Raw genomic sequence first — 26,280 nt, forward strand, 5'->3', positions numbered from 1 at the left:
GCTCAAATGTTCTTTCATTAAATTCTTCTGTATCTGCCAATTCCTTTAGATACAATGACTCAGTATATTCCTTCCATCTTCTTTTGATACCTCCTGGATCACTTAACATTCTGCCCAAAGCATCCTTGATTGTAGCAACTCTAGGTTTGAATTTGTTCTTCAGTTCCTTGAGCTTAAGAAATGCTGAGCGAGTTCGGCCCTTTTGACTTTCTGACTCCAGCTCCTCTCACATTTCATTGTTATATTTTGTTTTGTCATTCCGAGCAGCCTTTTGGAATCTTCTGTTCAGCTCTTTACTATTTCCTTGATAGTAAAACAAAAAAATTCAGAAAAGAAATTGCAGCACTTCCCCCCCACCCCTCAGCTTCATAGCACAAATTATAATCTATTAGGACTGTCAGGGAATATGTTAAAAGCAAAGCATCACGAAGTGGCAAGCATTGAGTCAGTCAGGAGTCAATGGACTACTGAACTGGTGCTACATTACTGACATAGACTCCTGAGGAATGTTAGTTTTTGAACTGCTGACCTGTTTTGTAATAAAGGGATACTGTTGCTGTTGTTGTTCTTGTGTACCATTGAGTCAGATTTGACCCATCAATGACCCTCCAGCAGGTTTTCAGAGGCAGTAAATCACATGGGAGGAGATAGCCCATTTTTCTCCTGCTGAGCAGGTGGGAGCTGGTGGATTTTAAGCACGTCTTTGGGATTGCAGTGCAACTTCTTGCCACTAGGCCACTAGTGCTCCCTAAGGAGATGTTTTTGATGTTGAATGTCATCAAGTGAAGGTCAACTCTTAGCGACACTATAAACAAAAGACCAAATGCCTTTCCATAGTTATCTTTTTTTTCCCCTCCAAGTTCATAGAGTTTCCAGAGGCATGTGGTTTAGGAATTGGCTGCCAATCCTTCTTCCAAACCTGTTTTACAACCAGGAGCTCCACCAAACACTGTCCACAATGGGAAACCATTATGGTATTTGATATCCCCATGACACAAGATTTAGCACCACAGCAAAACAAGGTTACTTCATACACTGACCGAGTGATGTGCAAAGTGGAGGAATGTTCCTCCAGATATAACAGTATTAGTTTCATTTAGCAGTGGTTAAGTGCTGTTGAGTCTAATACAACTTAGAGAAAGCTTTGCTCAAAAGACCTGAACTCCGTTGTTCTATAATTAACATAGTTTCTGCATATTTATAAGAGAATTTGTAGATTTTTTGGAAGCATCTAGTTTAGGAAGTAGATGCCACTCCTGCTTCCCATCATGAATCAGTCTGGAAGCTCATCCAAACATTGTACATAATGGGTACCCATTATGGTATTCGACACGGCTAGGGAACAGTGTTCAGCAATGTAAAAACTTCAAGTTGTTCAGTACAGCAAATATACAAATGATCGCTGTGTCTTTTAAAGACTATTCATAGTGCCACTGTTGCAAAACAAGAATGACATCGGGGTTCGGGAGAGACTGAGAAAGATGAGATAAATTATGTATACTGCATTGAAACAGATGAAGGAGAGAACTTTTTAAAAGGATATATGATTAGGTATTATTGTCATGACAGGAATCCAGGTACCTCTCCAGAATACTGAAGAGCAACGATATCAGGCTGGGGAGAGAAGTGGACAATTACTACAAATAATAGTAAGAGAATTGATATCTTTGAGCTGTGGTGCTTAATATATCATGGACTGTTAGGAGAACAAACAGGTTTGTCCTGGAGAGGGTGAAACCTGGCTGCTCGTTGGAGGCAAGGATTCTGAAGCTTCATCTGATATATTTTGGGCACAATGCCAAGATCCATCAAACATTAGCTATAATATCCCTAGTACCACAACCGCTTCTAAACCCAGCCTGCACATCTGGAAGTTCTCTGTTGACGTGTTGCTCTGGTTGTTTTTGTATAATTTTCAGCATACTCTTGCTTCTGTGTGATATTAATGATATTGTTCAATAATTTTTGCAGTCTGTTGGGTCACTTTTCTTTGGAATGGGACAAATAGTGATCTCTTCCAGTAAGTTGGCCAGCTGGCTGTCCTCCAGATTTCTTGGAACAACATAGTGAGCACATCCAGGGCAGCATCTGTATGTTGAAATATGTCGATTGGTATGCCGTCAACTCCTGGAGCCTTGCTTTTTGCCAATGCTTTCAGAGAAGCTTGAACATCCTCCTTCATCACCATAAGCTCTTGCTCTTATGTTGTTTCATGAAATTCTTCTGTGTCAGCCAATTCCTTCTGGCACAGTGACTCTGTATATTCCTTCCTTCTTCTTTTAATGCTTATTGGATCATTTAACACTCTGCCCAAAGCATTCTTAAGTCTTTGCATCAGTGGCTTGAATTTGTTTTTCAATTCCTTCAGCTTAAGAAACGCTAAGTGAGTTCAGCCCTTAAGTTTTTCTGACTTTCTGAACATTTCATTATAATACTTTGCTTTGTCTTCCTGAGCTGCCCTTTGAAATTACTGCAGGTAAAACGGACCAATCACATGCATTCATGGGCTGGAGCTTCCAGTTAAAATTGTTTGGGATTGGGGCAGGAGATGGTTTCTGAACATACATATAAAGAATATATGAGCTATGATACTAAAATTGGTAAATGGAATGAGTTTGGAAAACACTTATTCTAGATTGTTGTTGTTATTATGTCATCAAGTTACCTGTAACTCACTGCAACCCTGTGAACATTAGCTCTGAAATTTGCCATATCTTGAGCCAATCTCATAGTCTCAGACAGACTTAATCCCATTTCTCCAGTCACTGAGTCAGTTCATCTCATTCAGGGTCTTCCTCTCCCATTCTGTCCCTCCATCATTTCAAGCATGATGTCCTTCTCCAGGGACTGGACCCTCCTGGCCACATGTCCAAAGTATGTGAGATGGAGCCTCAAAATCCTTTCCTCCAGGGAACAGCCCCATTTCACCTTCTACAGGACAGACCTGTTGACAAGTCCATAGTATGTTCAGCACCCTTCTCCAGCACCACAACTCAAAGACATTAATCCTTCTTTTATCATCCTTAGTTATTGTCCATTTCTTAGATGCATAGCAGGTAATGATGAAGACCATAGCCTGGACCATGTGCTTCTTAGTCTCCAGAATGACATTGTTGCTCTTCAGTACTCTAGAGATGTCCCCGACAGCTGACTTTCCCAATAGAATGCTAATTGTGGAGCCGAGCACACTGAATTTATCAACAATCTCAATCTTTTCTCCGTCCATCATGAAGCTACTAATTGGTCCAGTAGTGAGAATCTTTGTTTTCTTGATGTTGATCTTCAATCCATGTTGAAGACTATAGTCCTTGACTTCCAGCAGCAGATGCCTCATGCCCTCCTCAGTTTCAGTAAGTAGTTTTGTGTCATCTGCATAACACAAATTGTTGATGAGCCCTCCTCCAATCCTGATGCCACATCCTTTCTCATAAAGTCTTACCTCCTGAATGATCTGTTCTGCATATAGATTGAAAAAGTATGAATCTAAGGTGCATCCCTGATGCACACCTTTCCTGATCCTGAACTTACTGCAAACACATTTTATAAGAAACACAAGGACTTCACCTGATGGTCTACACAGGAATCAGATTGACTACATCTGCTGAAGAAATCATTGGAGAAGCTCAATATCAGCTGTGAAAACTAGGTCAGCTGCTGATTGTGTAATAGATCATCAACTACTTATTTGCAAGTTCAAACTTAAGCTAAAGAAAATCAAATCCAATCCACAAAAATATAAAAGTTTGACCTCTAATCTATTCCACCAGAATTGAAAGACCATCTCAAGAACAGCTTTAAAGCCTGGACACTAATGAGCAAAGACCAGATAAATTGTGGAAGGATATCAAGAATATCTTTCATGAAGAATGCAAGAAGTCACTGCAGACAGAGAAAGGAAAGACCAAGATGGTTTTCAGAAGAGATGCAGAATATTGCACTAGAACACTGAAAAGCCAAAGCAAAGGGAAGAAATGAAGAAGTTAAGGAGACAAAAAGAAGATTTCAAAAGGCATCCTGTGAAGACAAAGTATTATAATGAAATATGCAAGGCCCTGCAGTTGTAAAATCAAAACGGATGAACAAGCTTAGCATTTCTTAAGCTGAAGGAACTGAAGAACAGATTCAAGCCTAGAGTTGCAGTACTTAGGCTGCTGAAGGCAGAATGTTCAATGACCTAGGAAGCATCAAAAGAAGATGGAAGGAGTATAGAGCTCCTATACCAAAAAGAATTGGCTGACACAGAGAATGTCATTCTAGATAATATGCAAATTAAAAGTACAGTGCTTCAGTTTAGATGAAGCTATTGTTGTTGGGTACCATATAGTCAGAACTGACTCATAGCTAACCCTCCAGTGGGTTTGCAGTAGCAGGAAACTATGTGGGAGAAGATTGCCCAGCTTTCTCATTCAGAGCAGCTGGTAGATTCAAACTGTGTACCTTTGTGTTAGCAGCAGTTCCTTGCCACTAAGCTAACAAAGCTCCCTGAAATGAAGCTAGGTGCAACCTATTATAACAATCCCTTAGACCTTTATTGATATATATTCAGACTAATAAATTACAATTTCCTGCTCCAGTTCAATTCATTCTATTTTCCTTGAGCCTGGCTGCATTGCAAATTTCAGGGGAAAAACTCTTCTCTCTAATAACTGACTAGTTACATTATTTTCTGTTTCTTGTGCAGAAATTCACTAAATGAATTTCTTCTTCTTCCCCAAATTTATTCAGGAAGTCCCAGTCTTTAGATACACTCATATTTCAACTCATCTTTAGAATGTTCATAATAGTACATTTTTCTTTATTTTTGTCTCACCGCTATTTTCCTGATTTTTTTTTTTAGTGTTCACATTTATTGACTCCATCTTTTTCACATCAGCTTATTTCAGTATCCCTTACAAAGCATCAGTGAAGCACTCTGCTACTCAACAGATTGTCAGTGTTTCTAACCTATCAGTTGCTCCATGGGAAAAGAACATTTTCAAAAAACCAAACCAAAACTGGAGAACTCTGGTGATTTAATCCATATGGAGTTGCACAACTAACCCTCTGTAGGAGCCCAGACCCACCAGCCACTCCTCTGGAGAAAAAAAAAGATATCTGCTCAAATACAAAATACTGTGTAGAAAACTCAGTGGGATACGTGTACTTGTTATGAAGGATTATGTGATCAATTCGACAAAACACAAAAGCAGCTTTTGTTTCTTTATGACAACCAGTGGTGACATTTTATTATTCATTTAAAAATGATAACGTTTTTTACTTTAACAATCTTCATCTAATTAGGAATAGATATTTTTATAATACTTAGACTTCCCTTAGTGTTTTATTTCTTGAATGTGTTTTTGTTCTTAAAATAGTGTGTCTGAGACAGTGGGATTGGCATAGAACAGAGTTTAGGCCTGTTGTACATAGGGTTACTATGAGTCGCAAGCAATTCGACAGCACATAACAATAACATATATGCATAGAAACAAAATACATTTTTTCTGTGTATATGTCTTTGTTTTGTGTTGTCGTGTCAGATCTGACTCATACCTGACTCTCCAGCAGATTTTCAGAGGTAGTAAACCCCACAGGAGGAAGATAGTGCTCATTTTTCTTCCACAGAGCAACTGGTGGATTTGAGCTTTGTGCCCTTGGGGTGTGCAGCACAACTCCTTACCACTAACCCAGCAGAGTTCTCTATTCTTTTATATAGATGATACTTATGTCTATACCAACAACAACCACCACCAAAGAGAGCCCTGTTGGCCTAGTGGATCGAAAGTCATGCTACTAAGCCAAAGGTGAAAGGTGAATGATTTTCATCTGTGGCCCTCAGACCTGGTTTTAATTGTTATGGGTCAAACGTTCCAAGGTGTATAGCACTGGTCTGTCCATTTGCTGTATAGAGGTAACTCATAGTTGCTGGATGCTAAACACTGAGACACTGATGTGTCAAATGTGATAATGGTTACACATCGTGGACAGTGTTTGGTGGAGCTTCCTGATTAAAAAAGTTTAGAAGCAGGAGTGGCATCCACTTCCAAAATAGCTTGCCTCTGGAAACTCTATGAGCGTGGAATAATGACCAAAGTTATATAAGTGTCAAGTCTTGTTCATAGGGTTGCTATGAGTCATCTATCACTCGATGGCACTTAACAACAACAACAACATACGTACTTACAGTCCTTGGAGAGGGACATTATGCTTGGGAGGATAAAAGGACAGTGCAAGAGAGGAAAACCCTTGATGAGATGGATTGACTCAGTGTCTGGGGTACCGGGGGTGGTGTGTCAGAGACAATAAGGTAGGCTCAGCATAGAGCAGGATTTAGGGCTGTTGTACATAGGGTCACTACGAGTCTCAGGCAACTTGATGGCACATAACAACAACAGCAGTACTCAGTTATATAGAAATTTTTAAATTTCATACTTAGAAGTACAGTAAATTAAGGTTTTCAAGCCAATTAGTGCAATTATTTTTTTTTTACATATTACCACATTCTGCTTGTTGTTGTTATTAAGTGCTGTTGAGTGGTAGGTAGGTGACTCATAGCAACCCTATGAACAGAAGTCCTCGACACTTTGCGTTTATGACTTTCATCCTTTCTCCAGGTTTGCAGGGTTTCCGGAGGCAAGCTATTTACGGGAGTGTATGCCACTCCTGCTTCCAAGCTTGTTTTAACCGGGGAGCGCCACCAAACGCTGTCCACCATGGGTAACCGTTATTGCCTTTGACACGTTAGTGTCACAGTGTTCAGCTTCACAGTAACCACAAGTTACCTCTGTATGGCAGGCGGACACGCCAGGGCTATATGACCTAGAAGAGTGTTTCACCAAAAGCAATTAAAGATGGGCCTTAGGGCCGCAGATTAGAGTCACCCACCTGTGGCTTGGGAGCATCGCTTTCGGTCCGCTAGGCCAACTGGTCTCTTTTTATCTTGTTAAGTGCTGTCGAGTCGTAGGCACATTCTGGTAGGAATGAAATTATACTTCAGTTTTTTAAGCCATAAGTCTCTTAATTAATTGCTGCTCCTACTGGTACCCTGACAGCATAACAGCAACATCCTTTTATTTCTGTGTGCTCAATGATGGGCACTAGGGAAATCTCCGCCTAGATGCAGCACTTCCTAAGGACATTTCATGATGTCGTGACACAAACAATATTAATGCTTTAAGAGTCAAAACAACACCACCCATTGCACTAATTTTTTTTTGCTGGCTCTTGGTGAATATTTGGATTTTTTAAGATATTGTTTTCTGGTCTTTGCAACGTGATCCTTCTATCTGAAACACCAATGGAATATTTCATTTGTGATAAATCTCCCTCTCACTGAGTCTCTCCTTATACTCTTTTAACTTCTTATGTTAACAGTAGGGGTGGAGGGAGAGGTGCAGGTAAAGAATCCCTCTGCACAAAGTACTCATAAGATTAGACTGGCCTGCTTGAACAATCTCCCTTCTCATGCAGCTCTGGTGGCCTAGTCCCTGTGGAGTCCAGTTAAACACTTCAAATCTCTGGGAGTTCAAAGCCATCAAAAGCTCTAACAGAGAACCATGATCATTCTCTTCCCTTGAAAATTTATAGTCTCAGGTCACTATGAGTTGGAACAGACTCAACTGTAGTGAGCTTTTTGAGTATTGGCTCTAAGTCAATGGATTAATTTACTTTCTTGGTTGTGGTACCCACGAGTTGGTTCCAACTCATAGCTACTCGATGTACAACAGAATTCAATACTAGTCTCCCTTGTACCATCTTCATAATTATTATGTTTAAGCCTATTGCTGCCATTGTGTCAATTCATCTTGTTGAAAATCTTCATTTTTTGCCCTGCCTGTCTGTTTTACCAATTATAATGTCCTCTGTTTTAGCTTCAAACTGACATCATCGCTCCTTGGTAATTTGAAGAGGTCTTTGACAATGGACCTTCCCAATGTATCTCCTGAGGAGAAGCTAAAGATTGAATAAATATTTTCCAAATCTAAAATTCTAGTTGTATATCTTGGAATAGAGTAAAAGAGGCATAGATAACATTTACTAAATGAACTTTCCAGAATGAATTGTTCACACCTTTCTTTTACTCAGTTGCACTACCATTTAATTCCAGTGTAAGAATTCCAATTCTATGCTTTTTAAACTTTAGGACTCCAAGTAACTGAGGATGCTATAAACATTTTAAAACATGGAAACCTGGTCATGAATTGTGTGGTCTTAACACGAAATAGTTAATCGAGTTAAAAAGATTGCTGAACACATGATTGGGACATTCACGGAATATGTTGACAGGGCAAAAAGCTAGACTGTTGGCAGAAAACTAGAGTCTATATTGAAGCCAGGCAAATATTGCCCACAGAGCCACACCAGAGGAGCTTGAAGCCCATCCATTTTTAAATGACAAGAAGACACCCTCAGCTCAGCCACTGTGCTTTAAGGTAGACAATTTCTATTATCCTGATTGCTTCTAAATAAAGTGATTTTAAAAGTACATACCTGTTTTTTCTTTGTAAAAAAACTATCATTTTATGCTCTAATTTCCTGTGAAGAGGGTCTATAAGGAGCCAAGCTTCTGACATATGAAAATATTTAAGTGTAATGTATCTTCAAACCAAAGATGGTACTTGACCAGCTTGAAAATGAGAAATGAATTTGACTATTCTCAGAGCTGCTTTTTTTTTTTATACTTAGGGATTTGGAGATACATTAATTGCTTTTATTTATGATACTTTTATTTTTGCCCAAATGAAGAGACTTGATCACAGTTGTCTTTCTCTTTATCTAATTAATTGCCTTTCCAAAATTATTAACAACCTAGAATGTAAATCAGTAATAGACTTAATAATAGTCTAGATGTCTCTATTTGTGTGTTAGAAAGGTCTGATCAATTTTTTAAGGTCCTTCAGCACAAAATGTACAGAAAAATGCCTGTTGTCTATACTGATAATTGGGTAACTAGATTTAAAATACAGACACATAAAAATATAGAGTAATCCACATGTTGTTTTGTTTCTTAGGATGATTTCATTCTGGCAAGCAGCTTATTTCATTTCCTTGTTTGCGACAGTTTCCTGTGGTAAGTGGATTATCTACAAGACACAAAGTTAAGGTTTTGTGATAGAGAAGAGTAGGATTTGTGATAGAAGAGTAGTTAGGTAAAACATTCCACGTTTGGAGGAAATTACGGAACACACAGTTTGAGAAAAGGAAGGAACTCGTGATAAATCAGGACACATGTCCTGTTAATGTTTGGAGTCAAGTTCCACTTCTGTATATTTTTTTTCTTGACTAACAACCACAGATCAAGAAGGGAAGTCCAGGAATGCATACTGTTATAGGACTATGCTAATAGAAAATATTATCTAGCAAAACTCTACACAATAAAAATTTCAAGATGAACTAAAGATCAGCTTTCTGCTTTTGTTATCAAAGTTAAAAAAGTCAACTTTATCCAAATGTTTAAAAGGTGGCACAGTAATTATATATTGTGCTGCTGCTTTCTGAAAGTTAGATGTTCAAATCCACCAGCTGCTCCAGTGGAGAACTATGAGAAGTCTTCTCCCATAAATATTCAGCCTCGGGGAGCTCTGGTGGCCTAGTGGCAAGAAGCTGCATTGCAATCCCAGAGGCGCACAGTTCAAATCCACCAGATGCTCTGCCGAAGAAGGAGGGACAACCTCCTCCTTTACCAATCAGATCTGATTTGACGGTACACCCACCCACACACACACACACACACACACACACAAATAATAAAATAAAAACTTTAAAAAAATATTCAGCCTCAGGTTCTATGACGGGTCATCATCAGAATCAATTCAATGGACTTGGTTTGGACTGCTTTTACAGAAAAAAAAACCTTAACATTGGGGAGATCGGTTTGATTTTTGGGGTCCAACCCAAAGGTTATCAGATATATACTTTTTAAATAATTTTAAACCGCTGGGGAATTATTTAATTAATAAAAGTGATTTAACTTTATAAGATATCCATTTGACACTCTTGGCTGAGTATTTTTCCAACATCAGATCCATGCATGTCATTCATTTTCATAAAATAAGGATGATACTTAACATTGATTTTCACTAATCAGTACTAAGTGAAATTTTCGTTTTTCTCTCACTTTGTGTGGATTTCATGTTACTGAAAAATGATTGTTTACTTATCTTTAACCTGTAAGGCTAAAATAAATGTCTCTTAGGTTAGGATTACATTTGTAAGACATTGCATTCCCTCAGGAGGAAGTTGGTTTTTTGGTTGGTTTTTGAGGGTTTTTGTTTGTTTGTTTGTATGCAGTCATTTATATCCATTGTGTTTCTTTCATGTACTTTGCATTTTGTACAATCATTCATATGCATTGTGTTTTATGTAATTACTTTTGATCCAGGCCTTTCATCATCCTGTCTTTCAAGTCCCCATTTCACCTTGCCTATTCCCTCACTCCCCACCCAATTTATAATTTCTCCTGTCTTAATGATTTTCATCACTCCTTCTTTCACCTTCCTTCCTCCTAGCATACTCCTCTTGTTGAACAGTGACACATATCTTGTCGCTATTTGCTCATGACAATAGCTGTATTGTCCTTATGTGGATTCTTCTCTGGTCCTATACAGTGTCTATCTATCTATCTATCTATCTATCTATCTATCTATCTATCTATCTATCTATTTTCTATTTCTGCTCTTTCCTACCACCACCCTTCATTCACTCTCCTATTTTCACAATAGCAGTCTTAGGCAATATATACCCTTTTCTGACAGGGTTATTTCACTCAGCATCATGTCCTTAAGATTCACCAATGTTAGGTAGTTTTTTACATTTTTTTTCATTGATCTTTATGGCTGCATAATATTCCACTGTGTAATGTATCGTAATTTTTCTATTTATTCCTTTGTGATGAGCATTTGGGTTGTATCCATCTTCTTGTTATTGTGAATAATGCTTCCATGAGCATAGGTGTATATATTTTATTAATTTTGTCTCAGCTCTGATTTCCTGATATTCCTAGTAGTGCAATGTTCTTGTTGTTGTTGTTAAGTGCTGTCAAATCAAGTATGCAACTTTATGAACAACAAATCTGAACCCCTGTGCCATCCTGATCATCTCCGACACATTCAAACTCATTGCTGCAGACTCTGTGTTAATTCATTTCATTGAGGACCTTCGTTTCCTTCACTGAACCTATACCATTTCAAGTATGGCATTATTTTACAAGGAATAGCCTTTTATAACAACATGTCCAGAATATGTAAGACAAAGTGTCTTCATTCTTGCCTCCAAAGAACACCCTGGTTGTACTTTCTTGAAGACAGCTGTTCATTTGGCAGTCCATGGGATATTCAGCACTTTTCTCCCACATCACAACTCAGATGCACTGACTCTTTTCCTGTCATCTTTATTCATTGTTCAGCTCTCAAATGAATATCAGGTGATTTGAAAAAATGTGACTTGAGTCAGGTATCTCTTAGTCTTTACACTGATGTAATTGCTCTTCAGGACTGTAGTAATATCCCTGAGAGTAGACATTGTCAATGTCATATGTCTACAAATCTCCTGACTGCTGATCCCAAGATGTTGAATGTGAATCCAAGCAAGATGAAAATCAGTGAAATAACTGGGAATACAGGATTTCTATATTCACCTTTTTGAAGAAATACTAGGCTGTCTTCTATAGTGGTTGTCCGATCAGCAGTGTAAGAGGATTCACTCTCTCTGCATCCCTCTCCAATATTTATTGTTTGCTGTCCTATTAAACTTTGCTACTACTTCTGGGGTGAGATGGGATCTCATTGTTGTTTGATTTGCGTCTCTCTGCTGGCTAGTGATTTTGAACATTTCCTCATGCGTTTGTTGGCAAACCAAATAAAAGTCACTTGGTGAAGTGACTTTTCATGTCTTTTAGCCAATTCTCAGTCATTTTCTTTTAGGGGCACTGATGCTATTATTTGTTGTTAGATGCCTTTGAATCAAGTGTAACTCATAGAGAATCTATGAACAACATATCTGAACTCTTTTCTATCCTATGCCCACCTTTCAATCTCTGACATACTCATGCCCATTTCTGTAGTTACTGTTTCAATCCACTGGGTCTTTCTCTCTTTTGCCATCCCACCACTTGTTCGAGCACACTGTACCTATCCAAAGAATAGCCTCTCCTAGTAACATATCCTGAATCAGTGCACTTTTACTCCTCAACTAACATCATTGCTCTTTAGAGAGAGGTACTTGATTGTAGACATTGTCAATGCATTTTCAAATCTCCTGACTGCAACTACCAAGAGTATTGATTGTGGATCCAAGTAAGATGAAGTTGTTGACAGTTTTAATCTTTTCTCCATCTATTATGATGTCTGTCTGTCCAATGGAAAGAATTTTTTTACTTGACATTGAAATGCAATCTATACAGAAGGCTGAAGTGTTTAACTTTCTTCAGCAAGTGCTTCAAGTCTTCCTCACTTTCAGCAGCGAGCTTGTATCATCCACGTAACAAATGTTATATTGATGAATCTGCCTCCAATCCTGATACCACAATCTTCTTCATAGAGTCCAGATTCTTGAATAATTTGCTCAGCATTCAGATTAAATAGATATGGAGAAAGGATACAACCCTGACACATAACTTTCCTAATTTAAACCCATGTGGTGTTAGCTTTCTCTGTTTGCACAATAGCCTCTGTCCTGGTATTCTCATTCTTTTCAAGGTTAGCCTTAGTTTGTTATGATCCATATAAACAAATGCCTTTATATAGTAAATAAAGCACAAATAGACATAACTGACATTTTTTGCTTTCAACCAAGCTCTATCTGACATCTCTTCTAAATCCCACTTGAATTTCTGGCAGTTCTGTGTCTATGTAGTGTTCTAGTCCGAAAGGAATGATTTGCACCAGTATTTTGCTTGCATATGATATTGTTCAGTAATTTCCACATTCTGTTGGATTGCATTTCTTGGGAATGGGAGCAAATATGAATCTCTTCTAGTCAGTCAACCAGGCAGATGTCTTCGAAATTTCCTGTCAGACTAGTGGAGACATTGTAGTATTATGTACACTGAAGCTATGAATTCCTCATCTGGAATGTCATTGCCAAGTATTTTTTCTGGTCTATGGGCTCAGATAATTGATTTTTAGAAAATCATATTTGTTGATTTTGTCCTCTCCTGGTTTGCATTTTGATTTTGTTTGTTAGCCTATTTAGTCTTAGATGATGACTTTTGAGTTTTTCTCTGTGGTATTAATACATTTTGGGTTTACCTTTAGGTATCTGATCACTTTGATTTGGTTTCTGTGTGTTGAGTGAAATGTGGATCCTGTTGAGGTTTCTGCAGGTAGATATCCAGCTTTGTCCGCAGTATTTTCTCATTTAACGGGTTTTGTTTTCTTGTTGAATATCAATTTGCCATAGATAGATAGATGGATTTGTTTCTGGGTTCTCAATTTTATTTCATTGTCTATGTACTTAAATTATGCTGTTTTGATTATTATGGTTGTGCCACAAGTTTTGAGATCAGGGGATATGATGCTTCTTGAATTGCTCTAACTTTTCTAGAGAGTTTTGTTTATTTGGGGGTATCTTTCCTTTCCATATGAAATTGGAAATTTCATACCTCCTTGAACAATGATATTGATATTTGCATTTTGTATGGAGCCTATAGATTGCTTATAATAAGAGTGTCACTTTCAAAATATTGAACATTTTTTTATGGAATTCCCCCCCACCCCCATTCGTCTAGATCTCTTACTGTTTCTTGTGGTAGTGTTTTGTAGTTTCCCTTAAATAGGTTTTTTTGTGTCTCTGATTTTTTTTTTTGCTGTTTGGTACTGTCAAATCAAAACCAACTCAAAGTTGACTTTCCAATAGGTCTTTAGAGGCAGTAAATCACACAGAAGAAGATAGATCATATTTCTATTGCAGAGCACCTGGTGTATTCAAACCTCTGTTGCTGTGTACCATCGAGTTGAAACTGACCCACAACTGACCATCCAGTGAGTTTTCAAGCAGTTAATTGCACTGGAGGAGATTATCCCTCCTTCTCCCACGGAGCAACTGGTGGCCTCGAACTGCGTGCCTTCAGGGGAAGCAGTGCAGCTTCTTGCCACTAGGCCATGAGAGCTCCCTTATTCAAAACTCTAGTTAGGTTTATTCCTAGTTATTTTGACTTTTAGTTTGCCATTGTAAACAGTATTTCTTTTCTTATGTTCTTGTCAGTGTTTTCATTGTTGCTTGTAGAAAAATCTAACTGATTTTTTTTATGTTGATCCTATAACCTGCCTCTCTCCTGAACTGGTCTACTAGGACTAGCAAATTGTCTTCCAGGTTGTTGGATTTGGTTTTTTTTTGTAGGTGTTTTTTTGTTTTCTTCTGTTTTTTTAATTTCTTCAGCAGGAAGTTTTTTAAACACCCCCCCCCACTCCAGCTCACAGTTGTTCCACCTGCCTCCTCATTTCTTAGTGCTCTTTGAACCATAATTAACAGCATACAAATTCATTTCATGTTGAAGAGAAATAGAAGCAATAGAAGAGAAATGATAGTGTACTATGGCTACTTCAATCCTATTTCTTGAAAAAATATGAAAAGAGACATGGAGGCAAGGTAGCCAGATGAAGATAACGGCAGAAATTGGCTTTATGCTGCCACAAACAAAGGAATAACTGGGAGGCTAGAAGCTGGGGAAGTAACAAAAGATTATCCCTCAAAAATCTTATAAGAAAATATTACCCTTTTGAAACCTTGAATTTAGGTTTCTATCTTATAAGTCTGTGAGACAATAGTTTTCTGTTTTCCTAAACTTGTCATACTGTGATAGTGAGATAACCTTAGAAAACAAATACATGTCCTATATGTACTATTTTGTATACACATCTTTATATATTTTTCTGTTGTTGTTGTGTGCCATTGAGTCAGAATCAACCCATAGCTGGCCCTCTGGGGGGTTTTAGAGACGGTTAATCACATAAGAGGAGATCGCCCAGTCTTCTCCCATGGAGGAGTTGGTGGATTAGAACCTCATGCCTTCGGGATAGCAGCACAACTTCTTGCCACTAGGCCACTAGGGCTATATACTCACATATGTCTGTTAAAAATGTTTGAAAAATAAAATCAAATCCAAAAAAACAACAAAGCAAAATACAAAAGCTTAAATGTTTGGAATGTTTTGTTACCTATGCTTTAAAATTATCTTCAGAGATTTTTTAATGTGAAATTGATTTTTCCAGCTGCATATGAGCTTGTTCCTTGATTCATCCTGAAACCAAGTCTCACAGGCTTTTGTTACTCATAAGCAGCACATAATGAAATGTGTGTGAAGAATACTGTGTGTCTGAAGAATATTGAATATAGAATACAGAATGGACTGCTAAAAGAACAAAGTTGTCTTGGAAGAAATGTAGCCAGAGTGTTCTTTAGAAGCAAGGATGGAATGACACTGTCTTTCACATCTTGGGCATATTATCAAGGGAGTTAACCTTTGAAAAAAGATACCATACATAGTAGTGCAGAGAGTCATTGAAGGAGGAAGATACTCAATCCTGATGCCACATTCCTCCTCATACAGCCCAGCCTCCTGGATGAACTGTTCTGCATACAGATTGAATAGGTATGGAGACAGAATACATCCCCGGGGGACACCCTTCCTGATTTTAAACCATGCAGTGTTTCCTTGCCCTGTTCTGACGATTGCCTCTTTGTTCAAGTATAGATTTAGCATAAACATAATTAAATTTTCTGGGATTACCATTCTTCTTAGAGTCAACCACAGTTTGTTGTGATCTACACAGTAAAAAGCCTTTGCATCGTCAATGAAGCACAGATGCACATTCCTCTGGTATTCTCTGCTTTCAGCCAAGATCCATCTAACATTAGCTATAATATCACTAGTACCATGGCCTACTATTTAATATTTTCTGGTCTAGTAGACAAAATGGCATCTAGTTGTTTTTACACCTATAGATACGTATTTTCAACCTTTTCTTATATACTTACTGCTATTGTGCTGTTATGTACAGTCAAGTTGAATTCAATTCATAGTAAAACTATGAGATAGTGCTGAATTGCCCCATGGAGTTTTCTTGGTTGTAATATTTACCAAAGAAGACTGATCAGATTTTTTTTTCATTCAGATCATCTGGGAGGAGCTTTGTAATAGTGCTTTATACAAACTCTAAAATTCAATACGAGTAAACCCGATATCATTATCATCGTACCACCACCTTGAGAGGATAAGCATGAACCATCTATGAGAACTTTCCTCCCAGTCAACTTTGTCACTCCACATTTGGTCCTTCTTAGTCACCTTCCTTTCTGTCCAACCACATACTGAATCACAAGGCACTTCATTCATATAAGTTTATCTACAGAGTGGCAACTCCCAGAGTAGCCCAGCAATTCTAGTGTGTGCACTGAGATGACAGTGGGAAGTAAAGCCTGGAAAATTATGAAGAAGTCAAAACATCAGTTGTATTCAAAACAGACCTCCTTATAATGAATACTGCCAACAACTCAAAATACTCAAAAAAATATCCATACAATCTATTGAAATCACTTGGTCACTTGTATTTCCAGAAGTCTTTATGTGGTATTTTGGCTTTGGGTTGTTTGTTTGTTTGTTTTTAATTCCCCTAAAGATATCTGTGCTCTTTCTAAATGAAAACCTTACCCAAAGATAATCATCTTAGTCATACCTCTGAGAAGAAGGTGATCAGTCTTTTAAGGATTGACAGTCACAAGAGACCTCAGGACTGGAATCCTTGGAGAAGCAGAACTGTGCAAAGAAAACTTTAATTGTCAATGCTAATGAAATGCTTGCTGTCTACACTGTATGGACATTCCCTGGACAGCAGTAAAAACGGATATTACTAAAACTGCTGTAGTGAATAGACAAACCTAAACAGCTCTCCAAGATGAGGTTGAGGTTTTTTAAACAGACTTCAAGGTGTATCTTTCAAGGCAAACTTAAATTGATATATTAAAAAATAGTAAATTTTCAGTTGATTACATATTAGAGTCCTGAATAATTCAAAAGAATAAATAGTTTAAAAATTATTTTTAATTCACTATTAGCAACCATTTATTTAAAACTACCTGAAAAATGAACTTGTAATATTTACACATACACTGTTTTCTCTGCACTCATTCCTAAATTAGTAAACACCAAAAAATGTTTACTTAGCTTAAATTAAATTAAGAATTAGAAACAATCTTACCTTTGCACATTAGAAAAAGGAAAAATAATTGGAGACCATGGGACCCAGAAGAACTTGGTCCATGCCCCAGGGCATTCATTAGTTAGGTGATCTTGGGCAAGTCTCTACCACCTTGAGATTTAGTTACACTTTCTTTTGTTTTTTTAAATTAGAACAGATAATAAAGTCTGCTTTAGCTTTCCTTATAGAGTGGCTGTAAGAAACTTATGGAGATATTAATTAAGAAAAATTACTTCAAAACATCATACATCATTGTTTTATTAAAATGCTGTCATCATAGCCTGTTAGTGCACAGACAGAAAGCAAGCAGAGTTTTATTTACAAGGTGATCATTTAAGTGCTAAAGTATTGTATGATTAGGAAAAATCCTCTAAGTGTCTCAGACATAAGTATCTAGAAAATGGCATTAGGTAACACTGTTTTTGTTATTGCTATGTGCCACTGAGGGTCACCTGTGACCCGGAGGGTCCCTATATACAGCAGCTTTGAATCCTACCTTGCCCTGAGCCAGTCTCACTTATTCAGACACACCAAGCTCATTGCCCGAATTACTGTATCAATTCATCTCATCTGGGGACTTCCTCTCCTGTTCTGCCCCTCCACCCTTCCAAGCGTGATTTCCGTCTCCAAGGACCGATCTCTCCTGGCCATGTGCCCAAAGCATGTGAGACAGAGCTTCAAAATCCTAGCCTTCAAGGAGAAACTCTCTCTAAGACAGACCAATTTATTATCTTGCAGTCCATAATATGTTCAAGACTCTTCTCCAGCACCACAATTTGAATGTATCAATTCTTCTCCTGTTATGTTTAGTCATTGTCCAACTTTCTGAAGCATAACAAGTAATTATGAAGACCATGACCTGGATTAGGCACACCTTAGTCTCTAGATTGACATCGTTGCTTTTCAGTACTCTGGAGAGGTCCCTGACAGCAGATTTTCCCAATGCAGCTCATCTTTTGATTTCCTGACTGCTGGTGTTAAAAGTGTTGATTGTGGAACCGAGGAAGCTAAAATTGTAAATAAACTCAATCTTATCCATCTATCATGGTGCTGCCAATTGGCCCAGTGTTTTCTTGATGTTAAGCTTCATGTCTTAATACTTGTTTCAGTCACCTTCAATCATTAAAATCTTCCTGGTTATTCAGTAAAAAAAGCTTCAAGATGCAAATGCATTTCTAATAAAATAATTCCATTCATCTATTCCAAATTAATGATTTTGTTTTAAAATCAAATTACAGGATGCCAGACGCAGCTGTATAAGAATACTTTCTTCCGAGGTGGGGATGTAATCTCCATGTATACTCCAAGTGAACGACACTGTCGGATGATGTGTACCTTCCATCCCAGGTGTTTGTTATTCAGTTTTCTTCCTGCAAGCTCCACTAACGACCCACGTAAAAGGTAAATGTGTCATTATTGAGGAAGTCAGCTACTTTTCGAAATGAAATCAGATTTATGTAAAAAAATGAGCATTAAGCTAAAAAATAATTGTTGTTGTTGTTAGGTTTCTGTAAAATCAAGCACGATTCATAGTGACCCTATGAACAAAAGATCTGAACCCTGTTCTATCCTGGGCCAACCTCACACTTCCTGACACACAAGAGCCCATTGCAGCTGTCACTGTGTCAATCCACCTGATTGAGGATCTTCCTCTCTTTCGCCAACCCTTCACCTTTTTGAGCATCATTTCCTCCTCCAAGGAATAACACCTCCTAGCAACATGCCCAAATTATGTGAGGCAAAACCTCATCATTCTTGCCTCCAAAGTGCACTCTGGTGCACCCTCTCCAAGACATATTTGTTCATTCTTTTGGCAATCCATGGGATGTTCACTGCTCTTCTCTAATACCACAGCTCAAAGGCGTCGATTCTTTTTCTGTCATCCTTACTTATTATTCAGCTCTCAGATGTATGCAGATGACAAAAAAAATAGTCAACAAATATTTACCAAGGAGAAATTTTCTCAGAATCACCTTAAGTGACTTTTGTACATGCAGGTTTTTCTGTTGTTGTTGTTGTTATTGGTTCCTATAATTATATGGACTTTATGAACAACAAATTTGAACCTTGACCATTCTGCACCATCCTCATGGTCATGTCATGCATAAGACCACCGTGTTACTGCATCAATCCATTTCATTAAGGGTCTCCCTTTTTTTTTGCAGACCCTCTACCTTTTCTGCCATAATAACTCTCTCTTAAATCCCTGCTGTTGAACCTAAGACTCTGGGGCCTAGAAATTCTGCATTTTAAACAATAACTCTCTTTGCTTAAAGTAGTAGAAGGTAATCATCTATGCCAGGGCATAGGAAAATTGTTTAAAAACCCTTGGACTAAAGAATTATCTCAATAAAGGGCTGATTGTGTATGACACTATGAACATAGTTACACAAACCTATGTTTGTGTTTTAGTTCTATTTTTCTCTAAAAATAGAAATATAATTAGTAAGATGTGTATAAAAGTCTGAAGGGGAAAGGAGAGACAAAGGGACATAATATAGGGAAGGTGGGAAATCACTAAGATAGTATAGGTAGGTGGCCAGATGGGACGAGGAAAGAGCCAATGGCTACCTGAAAAGATGGGGTATGAGGCACAATGCAATGGTGTTTTATTTTATAAAACATAATGTATTTTATAAAACACAATGTGAATGAAGGAATGTGTGAAACACAATGTACATGAATGAAGCACAATGTATATGAATTTTGTGTGCAAACTAATATAAAAATTTAAAAATTAAAGGAACTATTAACAGAAGACTATTTCATGTGCTAAAGGAAACATACTATTTTCTCACTAATTATCACATTTGTAGATAACAGAATCCTAAGAAAACAGACTATATGACAACATTTTATTGATAATGTGAGTGGATGTAATGTAGTATGTGTGACAACAAAAGAGTAACTAAAAATGGAGGTGCGTTCTTTGTATGCATTTGTGCATATAAATGTGTATATATTAACTGACAGAAATAAAAAGAACATTGGAAAAATAATTCGTAATTAAAAGCTGTTTTAGTTAAGAAAGATGCTCTTAAAGATGTTAATCATAGTTTCACTTAATAAACTTTGTCAATATTTAAATGCACTCTTTTTGGTTGTTCCTATTTCCATAATCATAGCTTTTTTTGTTATATTTGACTTTGAATATTAAGGACTATTTTAAGTACTAAGAATTAGATTTTAAGAACTAAAAATAAGATAAACATTACCTAAGTGTCTGTGTTATATTTGTACAGAAATCTGGACTATATCTGGGAGGTACCTTGTTACCACTTTAATTTGATTCTAAAATATTTCTGAATAGGTTGCCCACTGTCACCACTTCTTTTCAATATTATATTGGAAGTGCTTGCTAAGGCAATATGACAAGAGAAGGAAATAAAAGGCATTCAGATCCCTAAAGAGATGGTTAAACTGTCACTATATGTAGATGATATGATAGTGTACACAGAAAACCCCAACAGAAAGACTCAACAAAAAACTGTCAAAGTTAATAGGCCAGTTTAGTAGAGTGGCAGGATATAAGATCAAAATCCAAAAAGCAGTAGAATTCCTCTATAGTAACAAAGAGAACTCAGAGAAGGAAATCAGGAAAGCCATACCATTTACAATAGCCAACTATTTACAATAGCCAACTACAAATTGAGATACTTAGGAGTGAACTGAAGTAGTGATACAAAAGACCTATACAAAGAAAACTACAGAGCATTTCTGCAAGACACAGTAAAAGACATCAAGAAATGGGCAAATGTACCCTTTTCATAAACAGGAAGACTCAATCTTGTAAAAATGACAATCCTACCAAAAGCAATCTACATATTCAATGCAATTCCAATCCAGATACCAAATTCATTTTTCAAGGAGATTGAAAGGGAATTTATCAAATTTATATGAAGAGGGAAGAGACCCTGAAAAAGCAAAAACTTCTGAAAAACAAAAATGAAGTTGGAAGGATAGCACTCCCTGACCTCAAAACCTATTACACGGCAGTAGTAACCAAAACAGCATGGTAGTGGTACAATGACAGGCACATAGACCAATGGAACAGAATTGAGAATCCAGAAATAGACCCAACTATATATGGTCAACTGATATTTTACAAAGAAATCAAAACTATCAAATGTGGAAATGATAACCTCTTCAACAAATGGTGCTAGTGAAACTGGACTTTCACCTGCAGAAAGCTGAAATAGGATCCACATCTCACACCATACACAAAAATTAACTCAGGGTGGATCAGAAATCTGGGAATAAATCCCAAACCGTAACATTCATAAGGGACAAACTGGGATCAAGCTTAGAAGTGTTAGTCCAAGATATAAAGAGACTGTCAAATACAACCTGAAATGCACAATCTAATGAGGACAAAATTGATGCATGGGACCTTCTAAAGATTAAATCCGTGTGTGCATCAAAAAGTTTTTCCAATAGGGTGAAAAGAAAACCTACAGACTGGGAACAAACATTTAATAATACCATCTCAGAAAAGAGTCTTATAACAAAAGTTTACAGAATACTCCTGAGCCTCCACAAGAAAAAGTCTGATAACCCAATTACAAAATCAGCAAAAGACATGGAAAGAATGTTCACAGAGGAAGATATTTGAATGGCAAACAGACACATAAAGGAATGCTCCAAATCACTGGCAAAAAGAGAGTAGCAAATCAAAACAATGAGGTGCCATCTCACTCCAGTAACAGTGGCAAAGTTTAACAGGGAAGCAAGTAATAGATGTTGGAGAGGATGTGGCAAGAAAGAAACTCTTCTATATTGTAGGTAGAATTAGGAAGTGGTGTAACCATTCTGGAAGGCAGTTTGGCACTTCCTCAAAATCCGATCATAGAAATTCCACGTGATGCAGTTATTCCACTACTTGGAATATACCCTGAGAAAAATGAGAACTGAGGCACAAACTGAGATTTGTACACTAATGATCCCAACAGCATTATTCATTATCGCAAGAATATGGAAACAACCCAAGCCTCCAACTACAATAGAATGGATTGAGAAATCATGATACATTTATACAGTGGAATATAATGCAGCACACATGAGCGATGATTTTGTAAATTATTACCTAACTTGGGAGGGACTGAAAAGCATTATGCTGAGTGAACTAAGTCAGTCCCTCAAGGATAAATATTGTATAAAATAATTATTGTAGAATGAGTATAAGGATCCAAGAGGGGTGGGAGATGTTGGAAGCAGAGGCATGTGGATGTGAAAGGGAAGGTGGAGATTAATCATAGGGTTGTATAATTTGAAGGGGAGGGGGTATGGGAAATTGGAAGAATTTGTTCTTGAAAACAATATATTCAAATTTTGTAAATAAACTACTGTTGGTGTTGCATGTCGAGTCACTTGCAAGACATAGAGACCCTATGTACAAGATCTCTAAACCCTGCTCTGTCTTGTAACTACCTCACTGTCTCTAACACAGCTATTCCCATTACCCCAACCACTGAATCTATCCATCTCATGGAGGGTCTTCCTCTCTTGTGCTGTCTCTCCACCATCCCAAACATGATGTCCCTCTCCAAGGACTGGTCCCTCCTTGCAGCATGCCCAGAATATGTTTGATGAAGCTTCAGAATCCTTACATCCAAGGAGCAGCCCGGTTTCACCCTCTCCAGGATGAATCTGTTTGTCCTCCTAGCAGTCTATGGTATAGTCAATACTCTTTTCCAGCACCAAAGATCAAAGGCATTAATTCTCTTTCTATCATTCCTAGTCACTGTCCAGCTCTATGACACAAAGCATGCAATTGTGAAGACTATGGCCCAGATAAGGAACACCTTAGTCTCCAGCCTGACGTCTTTGTTCTTCAGTACTCTGGAGAGGTCCCTGACGGTTGACTTTGCCAATGCAATTCATCTCTTGATTTTCTGGCTGCTGGCAGCAAGAGTGTTGATTGTGAAGCCAAGCAAACTAAAATTGTTAACAATCTCAACCTCTTCATCATCCATAATGATGCTGCCAATTGGCCTAGTGGTGAGAATCTTTGTTGTCTTGATGTTGAGCTTCAATCCATATTGAAGGCTGCAGTCCTTGAACTTCTGCAGAAAGTGCTTCAGGTCCTCCTCAGCAAGCAGGGTTGTGTCATCTGCATAACACAGGTTGCTGATGACTCTTCCTCCAATCCTGATGCCACAGTCCTCCTGGTACAGTCCAGCATCCTGGATGAACTGTTCTGCATGCAGATTGAAAAGGTATGGAGACAGAATACATACCTGGTGGATACCCTTCCTGATTTTGAATGATGCAGTTTCTTTTTGCTCTCTTCTGACGACTGCCTCTTGGTTCAAGAATAGGTGTCGCATTAGCATGATCAAGTGTTCTAGGATTCCAATTCTGCTCAGAGTCAGCCACAGTTTGTTGTGATCCACACAGTCAAAAGCCTTTGCAGAGTCAATGAAACACAGGTACACATTCTTCTGGTATTCCCTGTTTTCTGCCAAGATCCATCTAACATTAGCTATAATATCCCTAGTATCATGACCTCTTCTAAATCCAGCCTGCACATCTGGCAGTTCTCTGTTGATGTGCTGTTTCAGTCGTTTTTGGATAATTTTCAGTAGAATCTTGCTTGCATGTGATATCAATGACATTGTTCGATAATTTACACACTCTGTTGGGTCACCCTTCTTTGGCATGGGAACAAATATTGACCTCTTCCAGTCAGTTGGCCAAGTGGTTGTCCTCCAGATTTCTCGGAACAACTTAGTAAGCACATCCAGGTGTTTCTACCTTTTTTTGGGTGTGTGTGTGGGGGGGGTCAGAAATTTCATTGGGAAATTTGTTGTCTTTGATCTCTTTATTATGCTTAAGATCAATGATGCCAATTTAAAGATTAAGTACTCTGGATCCAAGTCATGATATTTTCAATGGTTTCATATGCAAGTGAGATAATGAAGACCAAATAAGAATTGGTGCCTAGGCTAGGTATCGAAATGATCACTACTAACTAATTGCCTATAAGAATGTACTTTACTACAATATAACAGAAACGTGTTCGGTTTTTAGTTTGTAGAAAATATTTGACATTATATCACCACCTGCTTACTATTCTTTCTACCTCAAACTAATTTTTAAAACAGGTTTGGTTGCTACTTGAAAGAAAGTGTAACTGGAATTCTTGAAAGAGTCCCAAAGGCAGGTGCAATTTCTGGACATTCTTTAAAGCACTGTGGTCCTCGAATCAGTGGTGAGTTGTAAAATTTTTACCTATATTTGAATTATTCATGTTTCTAGATTAGAATAATTTTACAGAAATTTGGGACAGAAATTTATGGAAAGGACACCCCCAAAATAGATATAAGATTAAACCAGGCTTCTCGTTGGAGGCAAGGATTCTGAGGATTCATCTGACATACTTTGGACATGTTGCAAGGAGGGACCAATCCTTGGAGAAGGACGTCATGCTTGGGAGGGTGGAGGGACAACACAGGAGTGGAAGACCCTCTATGAGGTGGATTGATTCAATGACTGGGGTAATTGGCGATATGTGTGTCAGAGAGAGTGAGACTGGCACAGGACAGAGAAGGGTTTAGGGCAGTTGTACATAGGGTCGCTATGAGTTGCAGTGATTCAATGGCACATAACAATATATACATGTGTTTGTATACAAATATAGATGTTTGTATATGTATGTGTGCTTATCTATGTATATGTGGATAGGTAAATAGTCTGTAATTTGCAGAAAGTAAATATGCATCCAAACCAATCGTCTCTCTTTGGTTCCAGAGAATTTTTAAGAGCACACTCTTTTTTTTACCGTTTCTTTTGTGAGTAGTGTGTACACCAGTACTTCTCATTGGTTCTTGATTTTACTCTACCAAGGGAAATTTTACAATGCCTGGAAGCTGTTCGGTTTTCAAAACTGAGGGATGAAATTGGCTTCTAGTGAGTAGAAACAAGAGATGCTGCTGGATCCTAAGGTGTACTGGCAAATCTTGACAACAAGCCTAAATATCTCAATAGTGTAGAGATTTAAGAAATTCTGTTGTATGTATTTAAAGCAAATTGAAGCATTAGGCTCTGCAAGTCTTGCTAAGACTAATACATCTCAGAAAAAGTGAAAACCAGGACCCCTATAAGCCTTCATTTTGTTATTTGTTGCTCCGGATGTCCTATGACACAGTTTTCAAACTTCTAATTTATATTTCCTATCCTAATATAGCATTTGACACACCAGAGGCATAACTTTCAGTATCATGGAAACTCAAAACTTACCTCAGTACAGTAAACTGACAGACAAGGGCTGTATTAATAATAATGAATTCCCCAAATACAACAAACTGGCAACTTAGTGTTGTACATCTAATAACAAAATGTTGTTATTGTTGTTATGTGTTGTTGAGTCTCTTGCGACCACATAGGGTTTTTGAAGGCCTGTTATGTTTCAGAAGTGAATGGACAATCTTTCTTCCTAGAATAGCAAATTAAGCATACAAATATCATGTTATCAGATCCAGTTGAAGCCTGAATATATTATGGTTGGATTTGCTCCTGGGAGGGTACTGAAGTGTTCAGGCTGAGACTCATGGCTGACATGCTGGGCTAACATCCCACGTGTAGCTATTAAGATCACATGGAAGTCTCTGATGAATCCTTGCTGTGTTTCACACAAGGCCCAAAAGCTGCCTTGGGCCCAAACATCTGTTGATCAAAAAAGCCTGCCTTCTGGATCCCAACTGCTTTAAAGAAGAGGTCCCCAGGCTCTAAACAACTGTTGAACAAAAAGGTCCACCTTCTAGGTCCCAAATGCTTTAAATAAGAGTTTTACAATAATAAGAAGTTTATCTAGATGGTTTAAAATTAAGAAAAGGGTATGTCAGGATTGCATCCTCTTTCCATACCTATTCAGTCTGTAGACTGAGAAAATCATTTGAGAAGCCAGACTCTATGAAGAAGAATGTGGCATCAAGATCAAATAGACTCATCAATAGCCTTCATTATGCAGATAACACAACCTTGCTTGCTGAAAGTGAGAAGACTTGAAGCCCATTTTGGAGAAGATCAAATAATTCAGACTTCAATATGGAAGTCTCAATATCAAGAATTAAATTTGTTTTTTGCCGTGTTTGTGTTGAATTTTTTT

The 26,280-nt window shown here is 37.8% G+C and overlaps 1 protein-coding gene across 1 annotated transcript in view; it reads left to right on the top strand.

Moving 5' to 3' along the window:
• The first annotated feature begins 8,979 nt into the window (after positions 1 to 8,979).
• KLKB1 (kallikrein B, plasma (Fletcher factor) 1) overlaps positions 8,980 to 26,280 on the top strand; it is a 43,092-nt gene continuing 25,791 nt past the window's right edge. Inside the window, exons 1-3 of the mRNA XM_006882282.1 lie at positions 8,980 to 9,049; positions 18,413 to 18,575; positions 24,278 to 24,384. Coding sequence (XP_006882344.1) covers positions 8,992 to 9,049; positions 18,413 to 18,575; positions 24,278 to 24,384 — 328 coding nt within the window. The 5' untranslated portion in view covers positions 8,980 to 8,991. The remainder of the gene's footprint in view (positions 9,050 to 18,412; positions 18,576 to 24,277; positions 24,385 to 26,280) is intronic.

This window comes from Elephantulus edwardii, unplaced genomic scaffold (assembly GCF_000299155.1).
Source record: "Elephantulus edwardii isolate Elephantulus edwardi_28Jun2011 unplaced genomic scaffold, EleEdw1.0 scaffold00018, whole genome shotgun sequence".
Taxonomy (NCBI): Eukaryota; Metazoa; Chordata; class Mammalia; order Macroscelidea; family Macroscelididae; genus Elephantulus; species Elephantulus edwardii.